At 36.4% G+C, this 22,208-nt stretch overlaps 1 protein-coding gene across 1 annotated transcript in view; it reads right to left on the bottom strand.

Annotated features, from left to right (window-relative positions):
* The window catches only part of ABCB7 (ATP binding cassette subfamily B member 7), a 114,649-nt gene that overhangs the window by 17,448 nt on the left and 74,993 nt on the right, over positions 1-22,208 (bottom strand). The window contains exons 6-13 of the mRNA XM_046673774.1: positions 5,802-5,934; positions 4,393-4,661; positions 3,672-3,760; positions 3,493-3,580; positions 2,440-2,614; positions 1,334-1,491; positions 359-522; positions 77-206 (exon numbers count right to left, since the gene is read on the bottom strand). Coding sequence (XP_046529730.1) covers positions 77-206; positions 359-522; positions 1,334-1,491; positions 2,440-2,614; positions 3,493-3,580; positions 3,672-3,760; positions 4,393-4,661; positions 5,802-5,934 — 1,206 coding nt within the window. The remainder of the gene's footprint in view (positions 1-76; positions 207-358; positions 523-1,333; positions 1,492-2,439; positions 2,615-3,492; positions 3,581-3,671; positions 3,761-4,392; positions 4,662-5,801; positions 5,935-22,208) is intronic.

The following is a 22,208-nucleotide window of genomic DNA, read 5'->3' as shown; positions in this document are numbered from 1 at the left end:
GATTCCTTAGAGTCAAGTTATTCTAGTAAAAAAATCCAGCAACCCAATAAATTTTCCCCCAAATAGGTTTAAATACCTGAGGTACCACTCCCACTGCCCTCCGAAGGCTTTCCAGACTCACATCTTGTATATTTTGACCAGCAAGGTAAATGTTACCCTTTTGAGGCTCATAGAACCGAAACAACAGCCTCACTATTGTGCTTTTCCTGAAATTGGAGACAAGGAAAGGTTATTTAGCTCCTACTGGGATTAGGGAACTGTTTCAAACCACAGTAATCATTATGGTAAAGAAAAAAAATATAACATTGGGAATCATCAAGTGATGATGCAGAATTTTATAAATAACTAAATTACCCACCCTGACCCACTACCTCCTACAATGGCTACTTTCTTTCCTGCAGGGACTTCAAAAGATATTCCATTAAGGACTTTCTGCCCTTCAATGTATTCAAAATGCACATTATCAAAGGCCACCGTAGCTGTCTGTGGTGTGATCCGAAGGGGAGACACCATCGCTTTGTCCTAGTAGAGAAGAGGAAAAAAAAAAAAGCCATGTCACATACCGCCTAGAGTACAGCTATGCAGACAATTTTCTAATTCACAGAGAGAAAAAGGAAAATAATGGGAAAGGAGGAAGTTTATAAGTGGAGTTAGACCACTTTCAAGAATGCTTTTAAGGCTTTATTTTTTTCACTTCAAATTACTAAGGTAAAAAATCCTGAATGCTTTGATTTCTGCGAAATTTTTTTGAGGGGTAGAGGGATGGTGGGCAGGGGAGTAAGGAGGTCAAGGATGTGAGGAGAGGGAATCACACGTTTGATATCATAATTAGCAAAAGTAAATCAAGCGCAAGTACAAATAACTCAAGTTAGCAAAATTTAGCTTCTGGCTATAATATTCTTTGCTAACATTTTAAGGGTCTAAACATAGAAGTAAAAGCTATAACAACCTCTTAATACACATGACAGTTGCAACTCCTGCAAAAAAAAATTGGTTTGCTAACACAGTCATGTAAAAATATTCCCCTAGAGGGGCCAGCCAGGTGGCATAGTGGTTAAGTTTACGTGCTCTGCTTTGATGGCCCAGGGTTTGTGAGTCTGGATCCCAGGCGCAGACCTACACACTGCTCATCAAGCCATGCTGCCGCAGCATCCCACATACAAAGTAGAGGAAGATTGGCACTGATTTTAGCTCAGGGACAATCTTCCTCAAGCAAAAGAGGAGGATTGGCAACAGATGTTAGCTTAGGGCCAATCTTCCTCATTAAAAAGAAAAATCCCCTAGAAGGATGATGCTCACATGCTTCTAAAAAGGTACTAAATAGATTACTTACTTTAATTCGTGTGTCTACCTTGAGCAGAGTAAACAAGGTGTTCATATCTATGAGTGCTTGTCTAGTTTCTCTATATACAGTTCCCAGAAAGTTAAGGGGTAATGAAAGCTGAAAGAGCAGTCCATTCACCATTACTAGATCTCCAACGGTAAGGGTACCTTAATACGCAGTTGTCAGAAGAAAAAAAAAAAAAAGGGATATTTTAGATGTTATGAACTTTTCCAGTTTAAGATAGAGAAGTTTATAGTCTATTACTTGGGAATACAGTTCAAAATAAATATAATCAGCAACTCTTAGGGCTAGTCAAATTTCAAAGCATTTTAATCCATGATTTAGGAATATAGGGAACTTGATATATGCTAAGTGGTATAGGAAAAGCTCACCCATACACTATACATTATATACAAAAAGAAAAGAATGGTTTAAGTGAGAATAGAAATGGAAGGCTAAAAATCTCTCCTTTCTTCCTAAGACACTAGCAAGTTTCTTTGTAATGTAAAATAGAAATTTTAAAAAAGAGTATATATCAAAAAATAGAAGCAAATGCATATCATGATTAGGAATGATAAACCATGTATTAAGGTCACAGTGAATGAATGAATCTTAACTGAGCAGACAGGTTACAGAAAAGAGGCACAAACATTGTTTACTTTTGAAATGTTTTGCAAATGAAAAACTAATAGAAAGATTAAAAGATTACTACTAATTCTAAAAAAAGATTGCTTGTATTTTAGTCCTTTGGACTAAACACTAAATTAAGTATACTGTTTTCAAGGTCTACAAGAAAAATTAGAAATATGAGATGCTAAAAAAAAGTTACTCCTAAAAGAATCAAGTTGTAGCCCCATAAAAATGTATAAACAGTAATCCCAATCAATGAGAGAGCTAGTGCTAAACTTGCAGTGTTAAATAAAAGGAAGTAAAAAAACATTATCATACAATCAAGAAAACACATTCTGATATAAAAAAGAAAGTACTCCAAGGATGTTAAAGCACCTTATTGAATGTGCTTTATAATTAAGACTAATATACATATTCCTTTCATTAATCTTTATTTAAAGGTTAAATAAAAACATCTATAAATGTGAAAACCGCAGATCCATTACCTGCCACAATTCCCTGACTGGCAAGCACCATTATAGCTGTTAAACCAACACTGAAAATAGCACTTTGACCAAAGTTCAGCATAGCCAGAGTAGAGGTACTTTTCAATGAGGCAGTCTCATATGTCTTCAAAAATCCATCATATCTTTGTGCTTCATAGTTTTCATTATTAAAATACTACAAAATAAACAAAAACAGTAACTACATACAAGTATAATTGGAATTTGTTCTCTTCAGTGATTAGTATCCTTTTCATTAGACTTCAAGTAGGGATACAATTTTGTACTGCATACTCCATTTTAAAAACTGACTTTCAATATATTCGATTATGGTACTCCTGCATTTTTCTATAATGGACTGTATTTGAAAAGCTCATAAAATTCATCCCACAAACATTTACTTAATGCCTAGTTAGTTTAAACCTAGATCTGAAAAACCCATCAATGCCACTTCCTTCACAAAGCCATCCTCTGATCCCCTGAGACTCTGAAGTGACAGTTCTCATTGCCCCCACCACATTATGCCTTCTTGTATAGTCATCTGCATACTTACTTTAACTCTCCCAGTAGATTAGCCAACTCTGGGAAGGCAAGGATTAAATATTAGTCATTTTTTTTACCACCCTCCCCTACCACAGGACTTAGCATAGTGCTTTGCACACAGGAGGCATTCAGTAATATTTGTTAAATGAAAAAAACGAACAAATAAAAGAATTAATGAAAAACACTATGCTAGGCACTCTGAGGGAGAATTAAGAACTTACATGCCATTTTAATTAGCTTAGTGTTCACCTTCTGAATCAAGATACTAACTGTACTCTTATCATTTATAAATTAATTTAGAAGGTAAAATTCTGATGCTGCCACACAAAACCTGAGGTGGAAAGAAAAGGCAATTTCTAAATGAAAGAAAAATAAAGTACTATTATTCCATCACACCTAGAGATCCTATCACAATCTGAAGCTCTAATTTACAGCACCTATTAAATTAAATGGCAGAACAAATCTTAGTGCAGTGTGAAAGGCAGAGGAAAGTATAATTAACAAACATATTACCTTCACAGTTTCATAATTCAGCAGCGAGTCTATGGCAGCATTACCTGCATCATTATCCGCTTTGTTCATTTCTATTCTAAATCTAGTTCTGTAAGATAAAGATTTGCATAGGCATGAAATGTTTGCTATAAAAGCATAACTAATCTCTGAACCTTGACTGGCCTCTGGGGAATACCTACCTCCACCGTGTGACAGCAACTGTGAATGCTGTGTACGCACCAAGTGTCCCAAGGGTCACCAATGCAAACTGGGCACCACATCTGTAATACTGGAGAAGGCAAAAGAAGAAATGAGAAACAGTCATTGTTCTTGCCAATAGTTTATAATATACAACAGCAAATCTCAGTCAAAATATTTTAATAAGAAACATGTTGATGGAAGTTGTATAAACAAATAACTGGGTGAGAAATCAAATACCTTAGAAAATCTACTTTAAGTAACAAGGGAAAAAAGCCAAACTGCACTTGCCACACTGATAACACTGTTAAATGTTGATAATAAAAATAGTGCAATAAGCCTTAAGAGGAATAAAAAATATATATACACTTTTAATTATAAAATATGAAATTGCCTAAAATGTTATGAATGGTGAATAGAAATCTAGATAATCTGAACACACCAGTCCAAAGTCATACACTAAAATCTCTAACAAAAAAAATGCAAACTAAATGGCTGATCTATGTGTAGAACTGAATAGCTCTTTACAATAACATGAGAAAGACTTTGGACGGTCCCTTGAAGCTTGTGGTAAAATAATTAAAAGAATGGCATAATCCTTCTGGCACCATGGAATTTTTGCTCTCAAACCATGGACATGCAATAGCACAACAGCTTGAAATACTACGTAGCAGCTAATGAGAACGTAAGATAAAAGCTTGTTATGAAAAATGTTTTACTTACCAAAACACCACTGACAAGAGTCACCTCAAACATGATGGGAAGAAGATTAAATACTAAAGCACTCAGGACAAAACTAATACCCCTCGTCCCTCTGTCAATAGCTTTTGATAAAGCTCCTGTCTGTCTGCTCAGGTGGAAAGCCAGATCCAGGTTATGAAGATGCAGAAAGACATTTTTTGCTATTCTTCGGATTGAATTTTGGGCAACCTTGCCAAATACTGCATTTCGAACTTCATTAAAAAAGGCAGCTCCGGCTCTTGACACACCATCTAACAATACATTCGAAAGAAAAAATAGGGTGTAAAAACATTAGAATCATAGGAGTGTAAAAATGGTGAGGGCTCAGAAAATGTTTGTATAATGAATGAACATAACCCAGAATACTTACACTAAAAGAAACCTAGAAAGCATCTAGCCTAGTGATGACCAATCTTTCTACCATGGATCCCTTTCAGTGTTATTTTCCCCCATAGCTTCCAAATGTTGAAAGATTTTTTCCTACTCGATACTTTTAATAAACAGCAGTCCATATGGCCTTATTGTGGATAAATGTACAGTACCTGTAGAGGTTTTTCGATCTAATTAAATTCCCCCAAATAATAAAATTGAGATCTTGAAAAATCAAATTCCTTGACTAAAGCATACCCCGACTCAAGTCTCCTTAGTTTCATAAAGTGTCCTTTCTAATGCATGGGGACACAAACATCATATTCTGTTCTCTACCAATTGTAGATTTGTTTCATGGCTATTGAATATAATTTAATAAAGCATTAATGCATGTATATCATTATTTAGCTATTTCCTATTTAACAGCTAACAACAAGACCAAGAAAATAACTAACCTTACTGAAAAGGTATTTTATAAGGAGCCTAACTATTAGAAGTGGTTGTCATGGGCCAGCCCAGTGACGCAGCGGTTAAGTTCGCACGTTCCGCTTCTCAGCGGCCCGGGGTTTGCCGGTTCGGATCCCGGGTGCAGACATGGCACCGCTTGGCAAAAAGCCATGCTGTGGTAGGCATCCCACATATAAAGTAGAGGAAGATGGGCATGCATGGATGTTAGCTCAGGGCCAGTATTCCTCAGCAAAAAGAGGAGGATTGGCAGTAGTTAGCTTAGGGCTAATCTTCCTCAAAAAAAAAAAAAAAGTGGTTGTCATGAATTTAATGTTTTATTTCATGTTATTGTTTTCTAGGACTTGGAAAATGAGACTATTATCAAAGAATTTTTGGAAAGTATATCATATAAAGAATTTTTTAAAACCACATATCAAAAAGAAAAATCTCACATAAAACGACAAACATCCAAAATGCTAAGTTGTGTTTGTGGTGAAAAGGTCATCTGCTCAAATATGATGAAACCCTCTTGAAGAAAGTCAACACCTGTAGAGAGATTAAAGAATCACACATACAGCCAATCAGAACTGCCGTTGCCATGGTTGCAACTGTATTTGGTGCATCACTCAGGTTCAGCATGTTTCCCGACATCTGGTTGAGGCTGTCTACAGCATATTTAAACATGAAGGGAACCACAATATTCATGGCCTAAAAAACATAAAAACAGCAATTACCCACCATACGCAATATATTTATTTATAAAAAAGTACAAATATTTACCTTACATTAGTATTTATGGAAATGTTTAGATATTAACCATTTAATAGCATTGGAATGATTTTCCCAGTTTATAAGATAAAAATCTTTGGCATTGGGAGAGCTGTCATTTCAGGATTCCTACCTCACACTGACTGCCATGTTAATATTCATTTATAAGCTATATGCATTAGTCAAATGCTCCTGCCTCCATGAAATCATCCTTGATCATCCACTCAAAAATGCTTTCCCCGTTATCTGAAATCCTACAGAGCTCATGGCACCTAAGGAAAACTGCCTTATATTGTAGTTATTTGTGTATATACTTTTCTTTCCTACTAGATCCTTGAGGGCTTGTATCACATTCCTCTTTTTGTCCCACCCATGTTAAGTACAATGGTTTGTGTATAGTAGGGATTCAATAAATACATGTAAAATTATTTGTTCATTGAAATAATGGTAAAACTTAAATTATATAGCAAAAAGGATCTCAAAAGCAGATAAATTATGAGTATCTGTGGCTGATGCACCATTGGGGGTAAAAAACACTGATAGATTTATTTGCCCCACAGAAAGATTCCTTTGCTGCAAAATCATACAAAACCAAACCCACCTATTGCCAAACTAAGCTTTCAAAAACCAACCCATATCTCCATACTACACCAAAAAATATGAAAATTAGGGATATCATGCTTTCATATATTCAAGGCAAATATTCAATCACTCACATTTCACATTTTCTCCAAAGCTATAGTATCAAAAACACCAACTATCATTTAGGAACAAGAAGTTGGTTAGACTGCCAAAGTTTTCTTTGAAGAAATTAAATTCATATATATTAATAACACATGAAAACAATTCAATAAGTTTTAATAAAAACACTGAAATCCCAGCTCTTGTAAATGTTCCATTATTTTGTCATTCATCTCTGTTAAACGTAAAGAATTTATTGTCAACAAGCCTAAGTTAAGCTACAACTGACAGGAGGTATGTAAATCTTAACAATCAAGATTTCAAAGTCAGGTATACAAAGTGCCTTTGCAAATAAGCCAGTGCTCTAATATTCAGCAGTATCATCAAAATACACAGCAGATGCTGGGACACTTTAAAGAATGTAATACTATAGGATAAATTGCTTAAAACTTTAAGATTTCTAACTTCCAAAATATAATCAAATAGAATAGCAGGTTTCAAGCAGTATAAATTTCTCAATTCTGATTCCCATGTAACCATATAACCTCAGGCTCTTGCTTCTGTTTGAAATCATCTCCCCACTCAATTCACCTCTCCATTCTTCAAAACCCACTTTCAAACCCATTTCCATCCCAATGCCTTCTCTGAAACCTGCAGCCTATTTGGAACTTTCCATTTTCCAACTCCTCCTTTTTTTACAGTTTATACCTCAGTATTTGTCATTTTTATTATATATTTATCATTCACTTTGTCTGTAGGTACATGTGCATGGATATGCTGCTTTCTCAACCTCAGTGGAGACTTTTTGTGGCAAAACAAACATTTTGTGAACAACAGCTATATGAGTTGGGTATGGTGCTATGCACCTTTTACAAAGGTGAGAGCTGAATGAAATAACAATTCTATGAAATGGATTTTATCTCTATAACTGAGGAAACTCGGGTTCCATGGGGTTTAATGACTTGTCTGGTAAGCAGCAGAGTCAGGATTAAAATCCGTCTGACTTGAAATTTGGAATTTTTTCTAGTATACCATATCAGCACCTTATAAGGCAGGGACCATATTATTTTACTACTTTTGAACTCCAAAAGGGATGCTCTCAAATGCACTGTTTAAACCAGCTATAGTTGTAAAGTATGGCACAAGTAATTTAAATAAATTTGAGCACATTCCGGTTTTCCATATAAGGCGGCCATATCCCCTCACTTGCATTCCAATACACTTTCCTGAGTAGGAGAAGAAGTAAGTTACAGCTAGCACACAATTCTCACAACTCACAGCCCATTATATCTTTGCTGTAGCCAGAGTGAGCGGTGACTGAAAACTAACGTATCATCAAGAAAGTTGTGCAATTTCACTTTCTTGAAATGTGTTTGGGTTTGGTAAAATTTGGGAGTATTCCTTGTAAGTGCATAAAGAATATGAATGTCATCTGTCTTGTGTTTTTATCGGCAGAAAAAGGGCAGTTAACCCAATGCTAAGATTACAGCACTACTTCTAACAATAACTGTTGATTACTGTCAGTTTTCCCATAAAAGTAATTTTAAAAAGGAAAGGAAAAAAAAACACCAAAGAAATGGAAAGGATTATATTATATGTAGATGTTTTTATTAGTACAAATGTGTGGGTTCCATTGGCCTTGTGATATTTTGGGGATGGTGGGTACAAATACTGGTTTTCCCTAATAACTCTGCCTTCAGCAGAACTAGACTTAAACCATCTCAGAAAAAAGTGAAATTTTAAAAAGCTTTTTATTTTGAAATAATTACAGATTCACAGGAAGTTGCAAAAGTAGTAAGAGACTCATAACCCTTCACCCAGCATCTCTTAATGATGACATTGTATAGAGCCATAGTTCAATGTCAAAACCAAAGATGTACATTGGCACATTACTATTAACTAAACTACAGAACTCATTCAGTTTTCACCATTTTAAAACGTGTATTCGTTTAAAGATGTGTGTGTGTAGTCTATATGGTTCTACACATTTTTATCCCATGTTTGGATCCATGCAACCATCACGACAATCAAGACACAGAACTATCCCATCACCACAAAAGAACTCCCTTGTGGTACCTCTTTATATTTACTCTCATCTCACCTTGCCCCACCTCAGTCCCTGTCTTCTAGCAACCACTAATCTGTTCTTGATCTCCATAATTTCACCATTTTGAGAATATTATATATGGAATCATACAGTATGTAACCTTTTGAGATGGTCTTTTTTTCACTCAGCATAATGCCCTTGAGGTTCATCAAGGATGATGCATGTACCAATAGCTCATCTTCTTTTACTGCTGAGTACTATTCCACGGATGTACCAGAATTTATTCAATCATTCGCCCCTGAAGGACAACTTAGATATTCTAGTTTTGGACTATTACAAACAAAAATGTTATGAACATTTTCATACAGGTGGTCATAAGTATTCACTCCTCTGGGATAAATGCCCAAGAATGCAACTGCTAAGTTGTATGGTAAGTCTACACTGAACTTTTTATGAAACTGCCATACTCTTTCAGAGTGGCTGTACCATTTTAAATTCCCACCGGTGAAGTGTGAGTGATCCAGTTCCTCCGTATCCTCACCAACATTTGGAATCATCACTATTTTTTTATTTTGAAACTATTTTAACAGGTGAATAGTGATACCTCATTGTGGTTTTATTTTATGTTTCCCTAACAGCAATGATGTTGACCATTTTGTCATGTGCTTGTCATTCATATATCCTCTTTGGTGAAATATCTGTTCATGTTTTCTGCACATTTTATAACTGGATTGTTCTTTTGCTTTTGAGTTTAAAGAGTTCTTTATATACATTCTAGATATAGGCCTTTGCTGGATATGTGATTTACAAATATTTTCTCCCAGTCTATAGCTTGTCTTTCATCCTACTGAGGAGTCTGAACTCCTATCCCACCTAGTAGTCATGAAGAATCCCTTCCCCTAAGAGTCAATGGAGGGCAAGGTGAGAACCTGGACTTTCATTCTCTCCTGCAGTAATGAGACAGTCCATCCCCAGTGGAGCAGGAGGTCTGCTAAACAGAAGATTTACACAAGATTCAGAGTCTCAATAAATACGTCCAGGTCTCAATAAAAAATCACTCATCATACCAAGAACTACTAAGACATCAACTCCAAGAAGAAAATACAATCAACAGACACAAATGTTAGAACTATCTAACAAAGATTTCAGAGTAGCCATCATTAAAGTGCTTCAAGGAGAATTTATGAACATGCTTGACAACAAAAAAATAAGATGTTTCAGCAAATAAATAGAGGACATAAAAAAGAACCAAATGAAAAATCTGTAAGTGAAAAATATAATAACTGAAGTAAAAAAGTACTAAATGGATGGGCTCCACGGCAGAATGGAGAGGACAAAGGAAAGAATCAGTAAACTTGAAGACAGGACAATAGAAATTACTGAATATGAACAACAGAGAGAAAACAGACTAAAAAAAATGTGAACAAGATTCAGGGACCTATGGGACTATAAACTAAAGATCTATCATTCTTCTTCAGTGTCCCAGAAGAATAGGAGAAAAAGTATGAGGCTACAAAAAATATTCAAAGAAATATTGGCTAAAAATTCCCCAAATATCGCAAAAGACATAAACCTACAGATTCAAGAAGGTGAGCAACCCCAAATAGCAATACACTCAAAGAAATTTATATCAAGACATATCATAATTGAACTTCTGAAAACTAAAGATAAAGAAAAAATCTTAAAAGCAGCTAGGTAGAAAAAATATATCATGTATAAGGGAAAAACAATTTAAAGACAGCAGATTTCCAGGGAGGCCAGCAGGAAGTGGCACAATATTTTTCAAGCTGTGAAAGAAAAGAACTTTCAACCTAAAATCCTATAACCAGCAAAATTAGTCTTTAGGAATGAAGGGGATATCAAGACATTCTCAGATTAAGGAAAACTAAGAAGTAGTCACCAGCAGACCTGCTCTAGAAGAATTGCTATTGGAAATTCTTCAGACACATGGGAAATAGAAGCAGAAGGAAACCTTGAACATCAGGAAAAGCAACAGAAATGGTAAATAGTTGTACAAATATAGTAGCCTATTCTCTTAAGTACTTTAAAATATATTTGATGGTTAAAAGCAAAAATTAAATCATTGACTTATGGGGTTTTCAATGTATATAGATGTAATACATAAGACGACTTGTAAACATAAAGAGGGAAGGTAAAAGGATTTATAGAATAGTAAAGTTTTTACATTCCACTTGAAGTCATTAAATATTGATTCTAAGTAGACTTTGAAAAGTTGAATATGAATGCTGTAATTCCTAGAGCAGCTACTAAAAAATTATACAAAGAGATAGACTAAAAGGCACAACAGATAAATTAAAACAAGATTGTAAAACCTGTTCAAATAACACAAAAGATGGCAGGAAAGGTGAAAGAGAGTAACAAAATAAACAAGAAATTACAAAACAAATAATAAAATGGTAGACCAAACTCCAAATACATCAATAATTATCAGTACAACTATAAACACATAATGATCAACATAAATGAATGATTATTATAATGCACAAATATACTAGCAATGAACAATTGGAAACCAAAATAATAAAAAACTTACAACACTCCTCCCCAAAAAAGAAATCCTTAAGTATAAACCTAACCCAGGGTTCCTAACCTTGAACACTACTGACATTTGCGGTTATTATTTTTTTTTAATTCTTTTATGTTTATTTCATAAATTTTTTTGCCTTCATTTCAGCAAAATCTCTAAATAAGTTCATTTTTACGAAATTTTATTCTAGTGACAATAATCATCTAATGATTAAAAAATAAAATGCAATTGTACTCAAAGGGAAAACTGTGAATGTACTTTCACTTTTTTTAATTAAGGTCATAAGAGTTTATAACATTGTGAAATTTCACTTGTACATTCTCATTTGTCAGTCACCATAAGAATGTGCCCCTTCATCCCTTTTGCTCACCCCCTAAGCCCTTTCTGCTCTGGTAACCACTAAGCTGTTCTCTTTGTCCGCGTGTTAGTTTACCTTCCACATGAGTGAAATCATATGGTATTTGTCTTTCTCTGTCTGGCTTATTTCGCTTAACATAATACCCTCAATGTCCATTCATGTGGTTGCATATGGGACAATTTTGTCTTTATGGCTGAATAGTATTCCACTGTATATATATTCCACGTCGTCTTTATCCACTCATCAGTCAATGGGCACTTGGGTTGCTTCCACATCTAGGCTATAGTGAATAAGGCTGCAATGAACATAGGGGTACATAAGTCTCTCTGAATTGTTCATTACAAGTTCTTTGGATAAATACCCAGCAGTGATGGATAGCTGGGTCATATGGTATTTCTATTTTCAATTTTTTGAGAAATCTCCATATGGTTTTCCATAGCGGCTGCACTAGTTTGCATTCCCACCAGAAGTGTCTGAGGGTTCCCTTTTCTCCACATCCTCTACAAAACTTGGTATTTCTGTCTTGTTAATTATAGCCATTCTGAAGGGTGTGAGGTGATCTCATTGTAGTTTTGATATACATTTCCCTAAAAATCAGTGATGTCAAATATCTTTTAATGTGTCTGCTGGCCATCTCTAAATCTTCTTTGGAAAAATGTCTGTTCATATCCTTTCCCCATTTTTTGATCGGGTTGTTTTTTTGTTCTTCAGTTGTGTGAGTTCCTTATATATTTTGGAGATTAACCCCTTGTTGGATATATGGCTTGCAAATATTTTCTCCCATTTCGTGGGTTGTCTTTTCCTTTTGTTCCTGGTTCCTTGGACTTGAAGAAGCTTTTTACTCTGATAGAGTCCCATTTGTTTTTTTCTTTTGTTTTCCTTGCCTGAATAGACACGGTATTCGAAAAGATGCTGCTAAGACTGATGTCACTGAGTGTACTGCTTATACTTTATTCTAGGAGTTGTATGGTTTCAGGTCTTACATTCAAGTCTTTTATCGATTTGGGGTTAATTTTTGTGTATGGCAAAAGAGAATGGTCTACTTTCATTCTTTTGCATGTGGCTGTCCAGTTTTCTCAGCAGCATATTTTGAAGAGACCTTCCTTGCTCCATTGTATGTTCTCACCTCATTCGTTGAAGACTAGCTCTATGTGGATGTATGGTTTTATTCTTGGTATTTCAACTCTGTCCCATTGCTCTGTGTGTCTGTTTTAGTACCAGTACCATGCTGTTTTGATTACTATAGCTTTGTAGTATATTTTGAAGTCAGGGATTGTGATGCCTCCAGCTTTGTTTATTTTCCTCAGGATTGCTTTGGCTATTTGGGGTCTCTTGTTACATATGAACCTTAGGATTCTTTGTTCTATTTCCATGATGAATATTATTGGGATTCTGATTGGGATTGCACTGAATCTGTAGATTGCTCTAGTAGCATGGACATTTTAACTATATTTATTCTTGCAATCCATGTGCATTCAATATCTTTCTGTTTCTTTATGTCATTATTGATTTCTTTCAATAACTTCTTTAGTTTTCATTATATATATCTTTCACCTCCTTGGTTAAATTTATTCCTAGATATTTTACTCTTTTTGCTGTGATTGTGAATGGGATTGTATTCTTGAGTTCTCTTTCTGTTAGTTCGTTAATAGAGTATAGAAATGCAACTGATTTTTGCAAGTTGATTTCGTACCCTGCAACTTTGCTGTAGTTGTTGATTATTTCTAATAGTTTTCTGATGGATTCCTTAGGCTTTCCTATATATAAAATCATGTCGTCTGCAAACAGTGAGAGTTTCACTTCTTCACTGCCTATTTGCACTCCTTTTCTTTCTTTTTCTTGCTTAATTACTCTGGCAAAAACTGCCAGTACTACGTTGAATAAGAGTGGTGAGAGTGGGCACCCCTGTCTTGTTCCTGTTCTCAGAGGGACAGCTTTCAGTTTTTCCCCATTGAGTACAATGTCGGCTCTGGGTTTGTCATATATGGCCTTTATTATGGTGAGGTGCACTCATTCTATACCAATTTTACTAAGAGTTTTTATCACAAATGGATGTTGGATCCTGTCAAATGCTTTCTATGTGTCTACTGAGATGATCATGTGGCTTTTGTTCCTCATTTTGTTAATGTGGTGTATAACATTGATTGATTTGTGGATGTTGAACCATCCGTGTGTCCCTGGTATAAATCCCACTCGATCATAGTGTATGAACTTTTTAATGTATTGCTGTATTCAGTTTGCCAATATTTTGTTGAGGATTTCTGCATCTATGTTCATCATGATATTTGCCTGAAATTTTCCTTTTGGTGCTGTCCTTGTCTGACTTTGGTATTAGGGTGATGTTGGCCTTGTAGAATGTATTAGGAAGTGTTCCGGCTACCTCAATGTTTTGAAATAGCTTGAGGATAGGTATTCAATCTTCTTTGACTGTTTGGTAGAATTCTCCAAAGAAGCCATTTGGTCATGGACTTTTATTTTTGGCAGGTTTTTGATTACTGTTTCAATCTCTTTACTTGTGATTGATCTATGCAGATTTTCTCTTCCTTCATGGATCACTTTTGGGAACTTATATGAGTCTAAGAAGTTATCCACTTCTTCTGATTGTCCACTTTGCTGGCATGTAGTTTTTCATAGTATTCTCTTATAATGCTTTGTATTTTTGTGGTGTCCATTGTAATTTTTCTTCTTTCATTTCTAATTTTATTTATTTGAGACTTCTCTCTTTTTTTCTTAGTGAGTCTGGCTAGGAGTTTGTCCATTTTGTTTACCTTTGCAAAGAACCAGCTCTTTGTTTCATTGATCCTTCTACTGTTTTTTTTTTTGGTTTTAATTTCTTTTACTTCTGCTCTAATTTTTATTATTTTCCTCCTTCTGCTGATTTTGGGCTTTGTTGGTTCTTTCTTTTCTAGTTCTGTTAGGTGTAGTTTAACATTGCTTATTTGAGACTTTTCTTGTTTCTTAAGGTGGGCCTGTATTGCTATGAATTTCCCTGTTATGACTGCTTTTGTTGCATCCCATATGAGTTGCTATGGTGCATTTTGATTCTCATTTGTCTCCAATTTTTTGATTTCTCCTTTCATTTCTTCAATGACCCATTGGTTGTTCAGAAGCATGGTGTTTAGTCTCCACACATTTGTCAATTTCCTAGCTTTTTTCTTGTAGTTGATTTCTAGTGTCATAGCATTATGGTCAGAAAAGGTATTCGATATGATTTCAATCTTAAATTTATTGAGGCTTGCCTTCTTTCCCAACATAAGGTCTGTCCTTGAGAATGTTCCATGCGCACTTTAGAAGAATGTCTGTTCTGTTGTTTTTGGATGGAGTGTTCTATATATATCTATTAAGTCCATCTGGTCTAGTTTTTCATTTAAATCCACGATTTCCCTGTTGACTTTCTGTGTGGATGATCTATCCATTGACCTAAGACAGGTGTTTAGGTCCCCTACTATTATTGTGTTGCTAACATCTCCTTTTTGGTTTGTTAGTACTTGCTTTATGTACTTTGGTGCTCCTGTGTTGGGTGCATAGATATTTATAAGTGCTCTATCTTCTTGGTAGAGTATCCCTTTTATCATTATATACTGCCCCTGTTTGTCTCTCATTACTGTTCTGTCTTGAAGTCTACATTGTCTGATACAAGTATGGTAACAGCTGCTTACTTTTCTATGCCATTAGCTTGGAGTATCGTTTTCCATCCCTTCACTCTGAGCCTGTGTTTATCTTTAGAGCCGAGATGTGTTTCCTGGAGGCAGCATACTGTTGGGTCTTATTTTTTTTCTTGAGGAAGATTAGCCCTGAGCTAACTGCTGCCAATCCTCCTCTTTTTGCTGAGGAAGACTGGCCCTAAGCTAACATCCATGCCCATCTTCCTCTACTTTATATGTGGGATGTCTACCACAGCATGGCATGCCAACTGGTGCCATGTCTGCACCTGGGATCCGAACCAGCAAACCCTGGGCTGCCAAAGTGTAACGTGTGCATTTGACCGCTGCATCACCAGGCCAGCCCGTTGGATCTTGTTTTTGAATCCATCCCACCACTGTTTTTTGATTGAAGAATTCCATCTAGTTACATTTAGAGTGATTACTGACACACGAGGTCTTAATGCTGCCATTTTATCGCTCATTTTCCAGTTCTGCATTTCCCATATTTCTCGTACCACCAATTCAGTTTGGTAGTTCTTTATGATGGGCTTCCTAGTTTTTTCTTTATTTATCATTTGTGTCTCTGTTCTGATTATTTGTTTAGTGGTTACCATGAGGTTTGTATAAAAAATCTCGTAGGGGTCGGCCCCATGGCCAAGTGGTTAAGTTCGCACACTCTACTGCGGTGGCCCAGGGTTCGGATCCTGGGCACAGACATAGCACCGCTCGTCAGGCCACGTTGAGCTGGCATCCCATATGCCACAACTAGAAGGACCTGCAACTAGGATATACAACTATGTACCAGGGGGGATTTGGGGAGATACAGCAGAAAAAAAAAAAAAAGATTGGCCACAGTTGTTAGCTCAGGTGCCAATCTTTAAAAAAAAAAATCTCGTAGATGATATAGTCCATTTTCTGATAGCCTCTTATTTCCTTATTGGCTGATTCCATCTCTTTCCTCTTCTCTTTCGAAGTTATTATTGTCACAACTTGTTCCATCTTGTATGTGAGTTTGTGGTTAAAATGACGAGATGATATTTATTTTTGGTTTTCCTTCCTTTCATCCTTAATTTTATAATTGCTAATCTGTTCTGATAGGGAGCTGAAATTTTCTCTTTTGTCTACCTATTTATCTCCTTGCTCAAGACTTTGTAAACCTTTTCTTCCTTTTCAGGTATGAGGGCCTTCTTGAGCATTTCTTGCATGGGGTGGGGTCTTGTGGTGATGAACTCCCTTAGCTTTTGTTTATCTGGGAAAGTTTTTATTTCTCCATCATCATATCTGAAGGATATTTTCACTGGATAGAGTATTCTTGGTTGAAAGTTTTATCTTTCAGAATTTTGAATATATCATTCCACTCTCTCCTAGCCTGTGAGGTTTCTGCTGAAAAATCCGCTGAATGCCTGATAGGAGTTCCCTTGTAAGTTATTTTCTTCTGCCTTGCTGCCCTTAACATTTCTTGTCATTGACTTTTACCAGTTTTACTCCTATAGGCTTGGAGAAGGTGTTTTTATGTTGATGAAATTAGGAGATCTATTAGCTTCTTTCACTTGTATTTCCAGCTCCTTATCCAAGTTTGGGAAGTTCTCAGCTATTATTTCTTTGAACAAGCTTTCCACTCCATTCTCTTTGTCTTTTCCTTCTTGAATATCTATAATCCACATGTTGCATTTCCTAATTGTCAGACATTTCTCGGAGAATTGCTTCATTTCTCTTTAGTCTTAGTTCTCTCTCCTCCTCCATCTGATACATTTCTATATTTCTATCCTCTAGAGTGCTGATTCTATCCTCCATAATATCACCTCTGTTGTTTAGGGCATCCAGATTTTTCTTGGTCTCATGCATTGTGTTTTTCATGTGCAACACTTCTGATTTGTTTTTCTTTATAGTTTCAATCTCTTTTGTGAAGAAGTTCTTGAAGTCATTGAACTGTCCATCTGCATTTCCTTGTAACTTGTTGAGTATTTCATGATAGCTTTATTGAATTCTCTGTCATTTAGATTATAAATTTCTGTGCTTCAGGGTTGATTTCTGGGTGCTCGTTATTGTACTTCTGATCTGGAGTATTAAAATATTTTTTCATATTGTTTGATGGCATGGATTTGTGCCTCCACAAAGTGGTAGTATTTGGTTACAGCTTCCACCTGCTGCCACTGGGTGAGGGTCAAGAGTTGTGTATTCTGAGCATGCCATGAGCCTGGCTTGCTCGCTCACAGCTGTTGCTTTCCTAATGTACGCACAGGCACTCTGGCCAACCGGTTGAGCTGGAGCACTAGGTCGGCTGAAGGGTGACTTCTTTCACCTGCACCATACCAGGGGCATTCTCGCTCTGCCCTCGTTATCTGCTCTTCTCGGGTGCTGGCTTGATAAAGCCACCCTGTGACAGCTTAGCCAACTCTATGTGGGGTGTTCCCATGGTCTATGAGGGAACTTGGAGAGCAAAGGTGTTCCCACAGAGGGTGGCCCCTTGCCCTCTCCTCACAGAGCCACGTGTGCTCCTGTGCCCTGGGTCGCTGCTGTTGGGGGAGGGAGAAGAGGTCCCCTTATTTCCTTCCAGTTCCTCTGGGGGGTCCAGCATCTCCACCTTCAGACGTTTGGCTGTGTGGCTCTCTCAGACATCTTCTGTGTTGTGTGGATGTCCTCTGTCGGTATATGAATGTCCTTTTCATTGTATCTTAGGGGGGAGAGTCTAAGGGAAGAGCTCATTCCACCATGAGGCTGACGTCACTCTCAGGTTATTCTTTCTTAAAGGAGCGGTTATTCTGTGCACTTTAGGATGTTTAGCAGTGTCCCTGACCTCTACCCACTAAACGCTAGTAGCATCCCCCATCCAGCTGTGACCAACCAAACTCTGTACAGATACTACTGCCAAATATCCCCTCAGGGGCAAAATCACCCCTGGCTGGGAACCACTGGTCTAACAAAGAATATGCAGTGTCTGCATGCTGAAAGCTATAAATGCAGATGAAATAAATCCAAGAATATCTAAGTAAATGGAGAGCTATACTATGTCCATCAACTGGAAGACTCAGTGTAGTAGGGACGTCAATTTTCCACAAATTAGTCTAGAGATTTAATAAGAATCCATTAAAAGCTCCCATCTAGGGGCTGGCCCAGTGGCGTAGTGGTTAAGTTTGTATGCTCTGCTTTGGCAGCCTCGGGATTGTGGGTTCAGATCCCGGGCACAGATCTACACACCACGAATCAAGCCATGTTGTGGTGGCATCCCACATACAAAACAGAGGAAGATCAGTATGCATATTAGCTCAGGGACAGTCTTCCACAAGCCAAAAGAGGAAGATTGGCAACAGATGTTAGCTCAGGGCCCATCTTCCTCACCAAAAAAACAAAAACCACCCATCTGGCTTCCAGCTATAGACAAGATTATTCTAAAATTATATGGAGAGGAAAAGAAAGTAGAATAGCCAGAATAATTCTGAAAATCAAGAAAGTTGGAAGAACCAGACTTCCTGTCTTTAAGACTTACTATCAAGCTACAATAATGAAGACTGTTGTGTTGACTAATGCAGAGACACACAGATCAATGAAACAACAGAGTCCAGGAAAAGATGGCATATATGTATGTATGTGTGTGTGTGTGTAAATAAAACTACGGTGGAGAGAATAATGGCTCTCTAAAATCTCTATGTACTAATCTCCGGAACCTGTGAAGATGATACCTTACATGGCAAAATGGACTTTGCAGATCCGATTAAACTGAAGAACATGAGCTGGGGAGAGTATCCTGGATTACCTTGGTGGGCCAAATACAACCAAAAGGGTCTTTATAAGAGGGAAGCAGGAGGGTCAAAATCAAGAGAAAAGATATCACTATAGAAGTCAAGAGTGAGAGTCAGAAAGATTGAAGATGCTGCTGCTTTTAAGATGGAGGACAGAGCAATGAGCCAAAGAACGCAGGTGACCTGTAGAAGCTGGAAAAGGCCAAATAACAGATCATCCCCCAGGAGCCTCTGGAGGCAGGATAGCCCTGCCAAATGCCTTTATTTTCATTTAGTGAAACCTAATTTTGGACTTCTGACCTTCATAAATATAAGATAATAAATTTGTGCTGTTTTAAGCTACAAAGTTTGTGATAAGTTGTTATAGCAGCAATAGGACACAAAGGAAATTCAATGGGGAGAGCATAGCCTTCATGTAGAAACAATTGGACAAAACAAGGAACCTTCTCTTAAACTGGATACAACAATTAACTCAAAATGGAGCATAGATCTAAATGAAAAAGGTAAAAATACAACTTTTAGAAGAAAACATGGGAGAAAATCTTAATGAGCCTGAGGAGGTGAAGAGTTCTTAGACATAACAAGCAAACCCTAACCCATAAAGGAAAAGAATGATAAACTAGAACCTATCAAAATTAAAAACTTTTGTTCTATATAAGACAGACTAAGGCAATTAAAAAATAAGCTACAGATTGGGACAACATGGTTGCAAATCATCTATCTGTGAAAGGTCTCATATCCAGAATATATAAATAACTCACTAAATTCAACAGTAAAAAAAAAGACAGCCCAACTAAAAAATAGACAAAACACCTGAACAGACACTTCACCAAAGTGGATATACAGATGGCAACTAAGCACAGGCAAAGATATTCAACACCATTAGCCATTAGGGAAATGTATATTGAAACTACAAGACACCACGATATGCCTGACAATGCCAGGTGGTGGGAAAGAAGTGAAGCAACCGGAACTCTCATACATTACTGGTGGGAAGACAAAAACAGCCATTCTGGAAAACAGTTTGGTAGTTTCTTATAGAGTTAAAAACACACTTACCACGACCCAGCAATTCTATTCCTAGAGAAATAAAAACTCAGGTCCACACAAAAACCTGTACCTGAATGTTACAGGAACTCTAGTTATAATTGCCAAAGGGTGGAAAGAAACCAAACGTCCATCAGTGGGTGAATGGATAAACAAACTAGTAAATCCATACCATGGAATACTACTCAGCAATAAAACAAATGAACTTCTGATATACTCAGTATCTTGGACAAATGACAAAAGCATTATGCTCAGTGAGAGAAGCCTGGTCCAAAGATTATATACTATATGATTCCATTTGTATGGTATTCTCAAAATACAAAAACCATAGTGATAGAGGACAAATCAGTGGTGCCCAGCAGTTAGGGGTCTGGAGAGGGTTACACAAAGGAGATTTTTGGGGTGATAGCACTTTTCTGTATCCTGGCTATGGCAGTAATTACATGAACATAAATAGGTGTTGAAAATCATAGTACTATGTACCAAAAGGAGTGCATTTTACTGCTTATGTTAAAAACAAATTTTAAAAAATAAAGACAGTGTCTCAGTTCATACCAGACCTGGCTCCCTAGAGGCTGGAGATGTCTAAAAATAAGGCTAGATGATAGTGTATTTCAATCAAAACTGACTCACTATGAAGTTTCATTCCCCCGTTGCTTTCTGAAAATGGAGAAACTGGTTATTTTTACTAGAACATAATCATGTGACAAAAGGTATATTTCATCTGTAAATACAATGTACCCATTAAATACAAGAGAAATAAAGGGATTTATTCTCACACTACTTTTTTCTTTGCTAGATCAAAAATTTAAATCACATCAATAATCTGTGAAACTCCTGAGTTTTCACAGAGACTGGTATATCATTAGGAAATTGAATTCACTTAACTTTAACATGAAAACATACAATTTGGGACACTAATTGAAGAACAGAATTAAAGAAAAAGTAAAATCACCATAAAGGACAGCCAAAGGTATGCTGTATCTATATGATGCCAAAATTACCGGTCAATACGGTCAGTTTGCTGAGGGTCTCAAATTCCAGATTTTAAAATGATTTATCCCTTCTTAGTCATCAAAGTACTGTCTATGTCATCTGAGAAACCTAATTCTTCCAGACCTTTTAATACCTAACTTCCTCAATAATTAATCTCTTCCACAGCAGCCTCTGACAATTAAGGGCTCTATAACTAGTGCTGCCAACAAGGACCCAATATATGTGAACAAGTAAAAGAGAATTTCATTCTTTAATTACCTCTCTAGTCCCAAAAGGATCAGAAAGAAAGAAAGAAAATAAAGAACAAGAGCACTAAAGGGAGATTAGATAAGCAAGGTAAAACAAGGAGAAAAGAAAACTGGACAAAGTACTTAAACAATTTGTAGATCACCTCTTTCAGAAAACAGAGATAGAGGGAATAGTTCCTAACTCATTCTATGAAACAAGCATTACCCTAATACCAAAACCAGACAAAGATATTGCAAGAGAGGAAAACTACAGACCACTGTCTCTCATGAACATAGAAAATTCTCACCAAAATACTAGGACATCAAATCCAATAACGTATAAAAATAGTTATACACGACTAAGAGGAATTTATTCCAGGTATGCACGGCTGGTTCAACATTTGAAAATCAATTAATGTAATCCATCATATCAGTAGTCTAAAGAAAAAATATCATTTGATATCAATATATGCAAAAAAAAGCACTAGACAAAATCCAACACCTATTCATGATATAAACTCTAAGCAAACTAGGAATAGAGGGGAACTTCCTCAACTTAATTAGGAGCATCTACAAAAAAGCCTACAGCTAAAAATATAATTAATAATGAGAAATTAGATGTCCCTAAGATCAGGAACAAGGCAAGGATGTCCTCGCTTACCACTCTTGTTTAACCTGGTACTAGAAGTCCTAGCTAATGCAATAAGACCAGAAAATAAAATAAAAAGTATACATATTAGGAAGGAGGAAATAAAACTGCCTTTGTAGATATGATTATGTAGGCAGAAAACCCAAAAGAATTAACAAAAACATTCCTGAAACTAATAAGCAACTCTAGTAAGGTTGCAGGATACAGTAGTCCCCCCCTTATTCACAATTTTGTTTTCTGCAATTTCAGTTACCCATGGTCAACGGCAGTCTGAAAA

The sequence above is a fragment of the Equus quagga genome, chromosome 10, assembly GCF_021613505.1.
Source record: "Equus quagga isolate Etosha38 chromosome 10, UCLA_HA_Equagga_1.0, whole genome shotgun sequence".
Lineage (NCBI taxonomy): Eukaryota > Metazoa > Chordata > Mammalia > Perissodactyla > Equidae > Equus > Equus quagga.
This window is presented reverse-complemented; position numbering and strand designations above follow the sequence as displayed.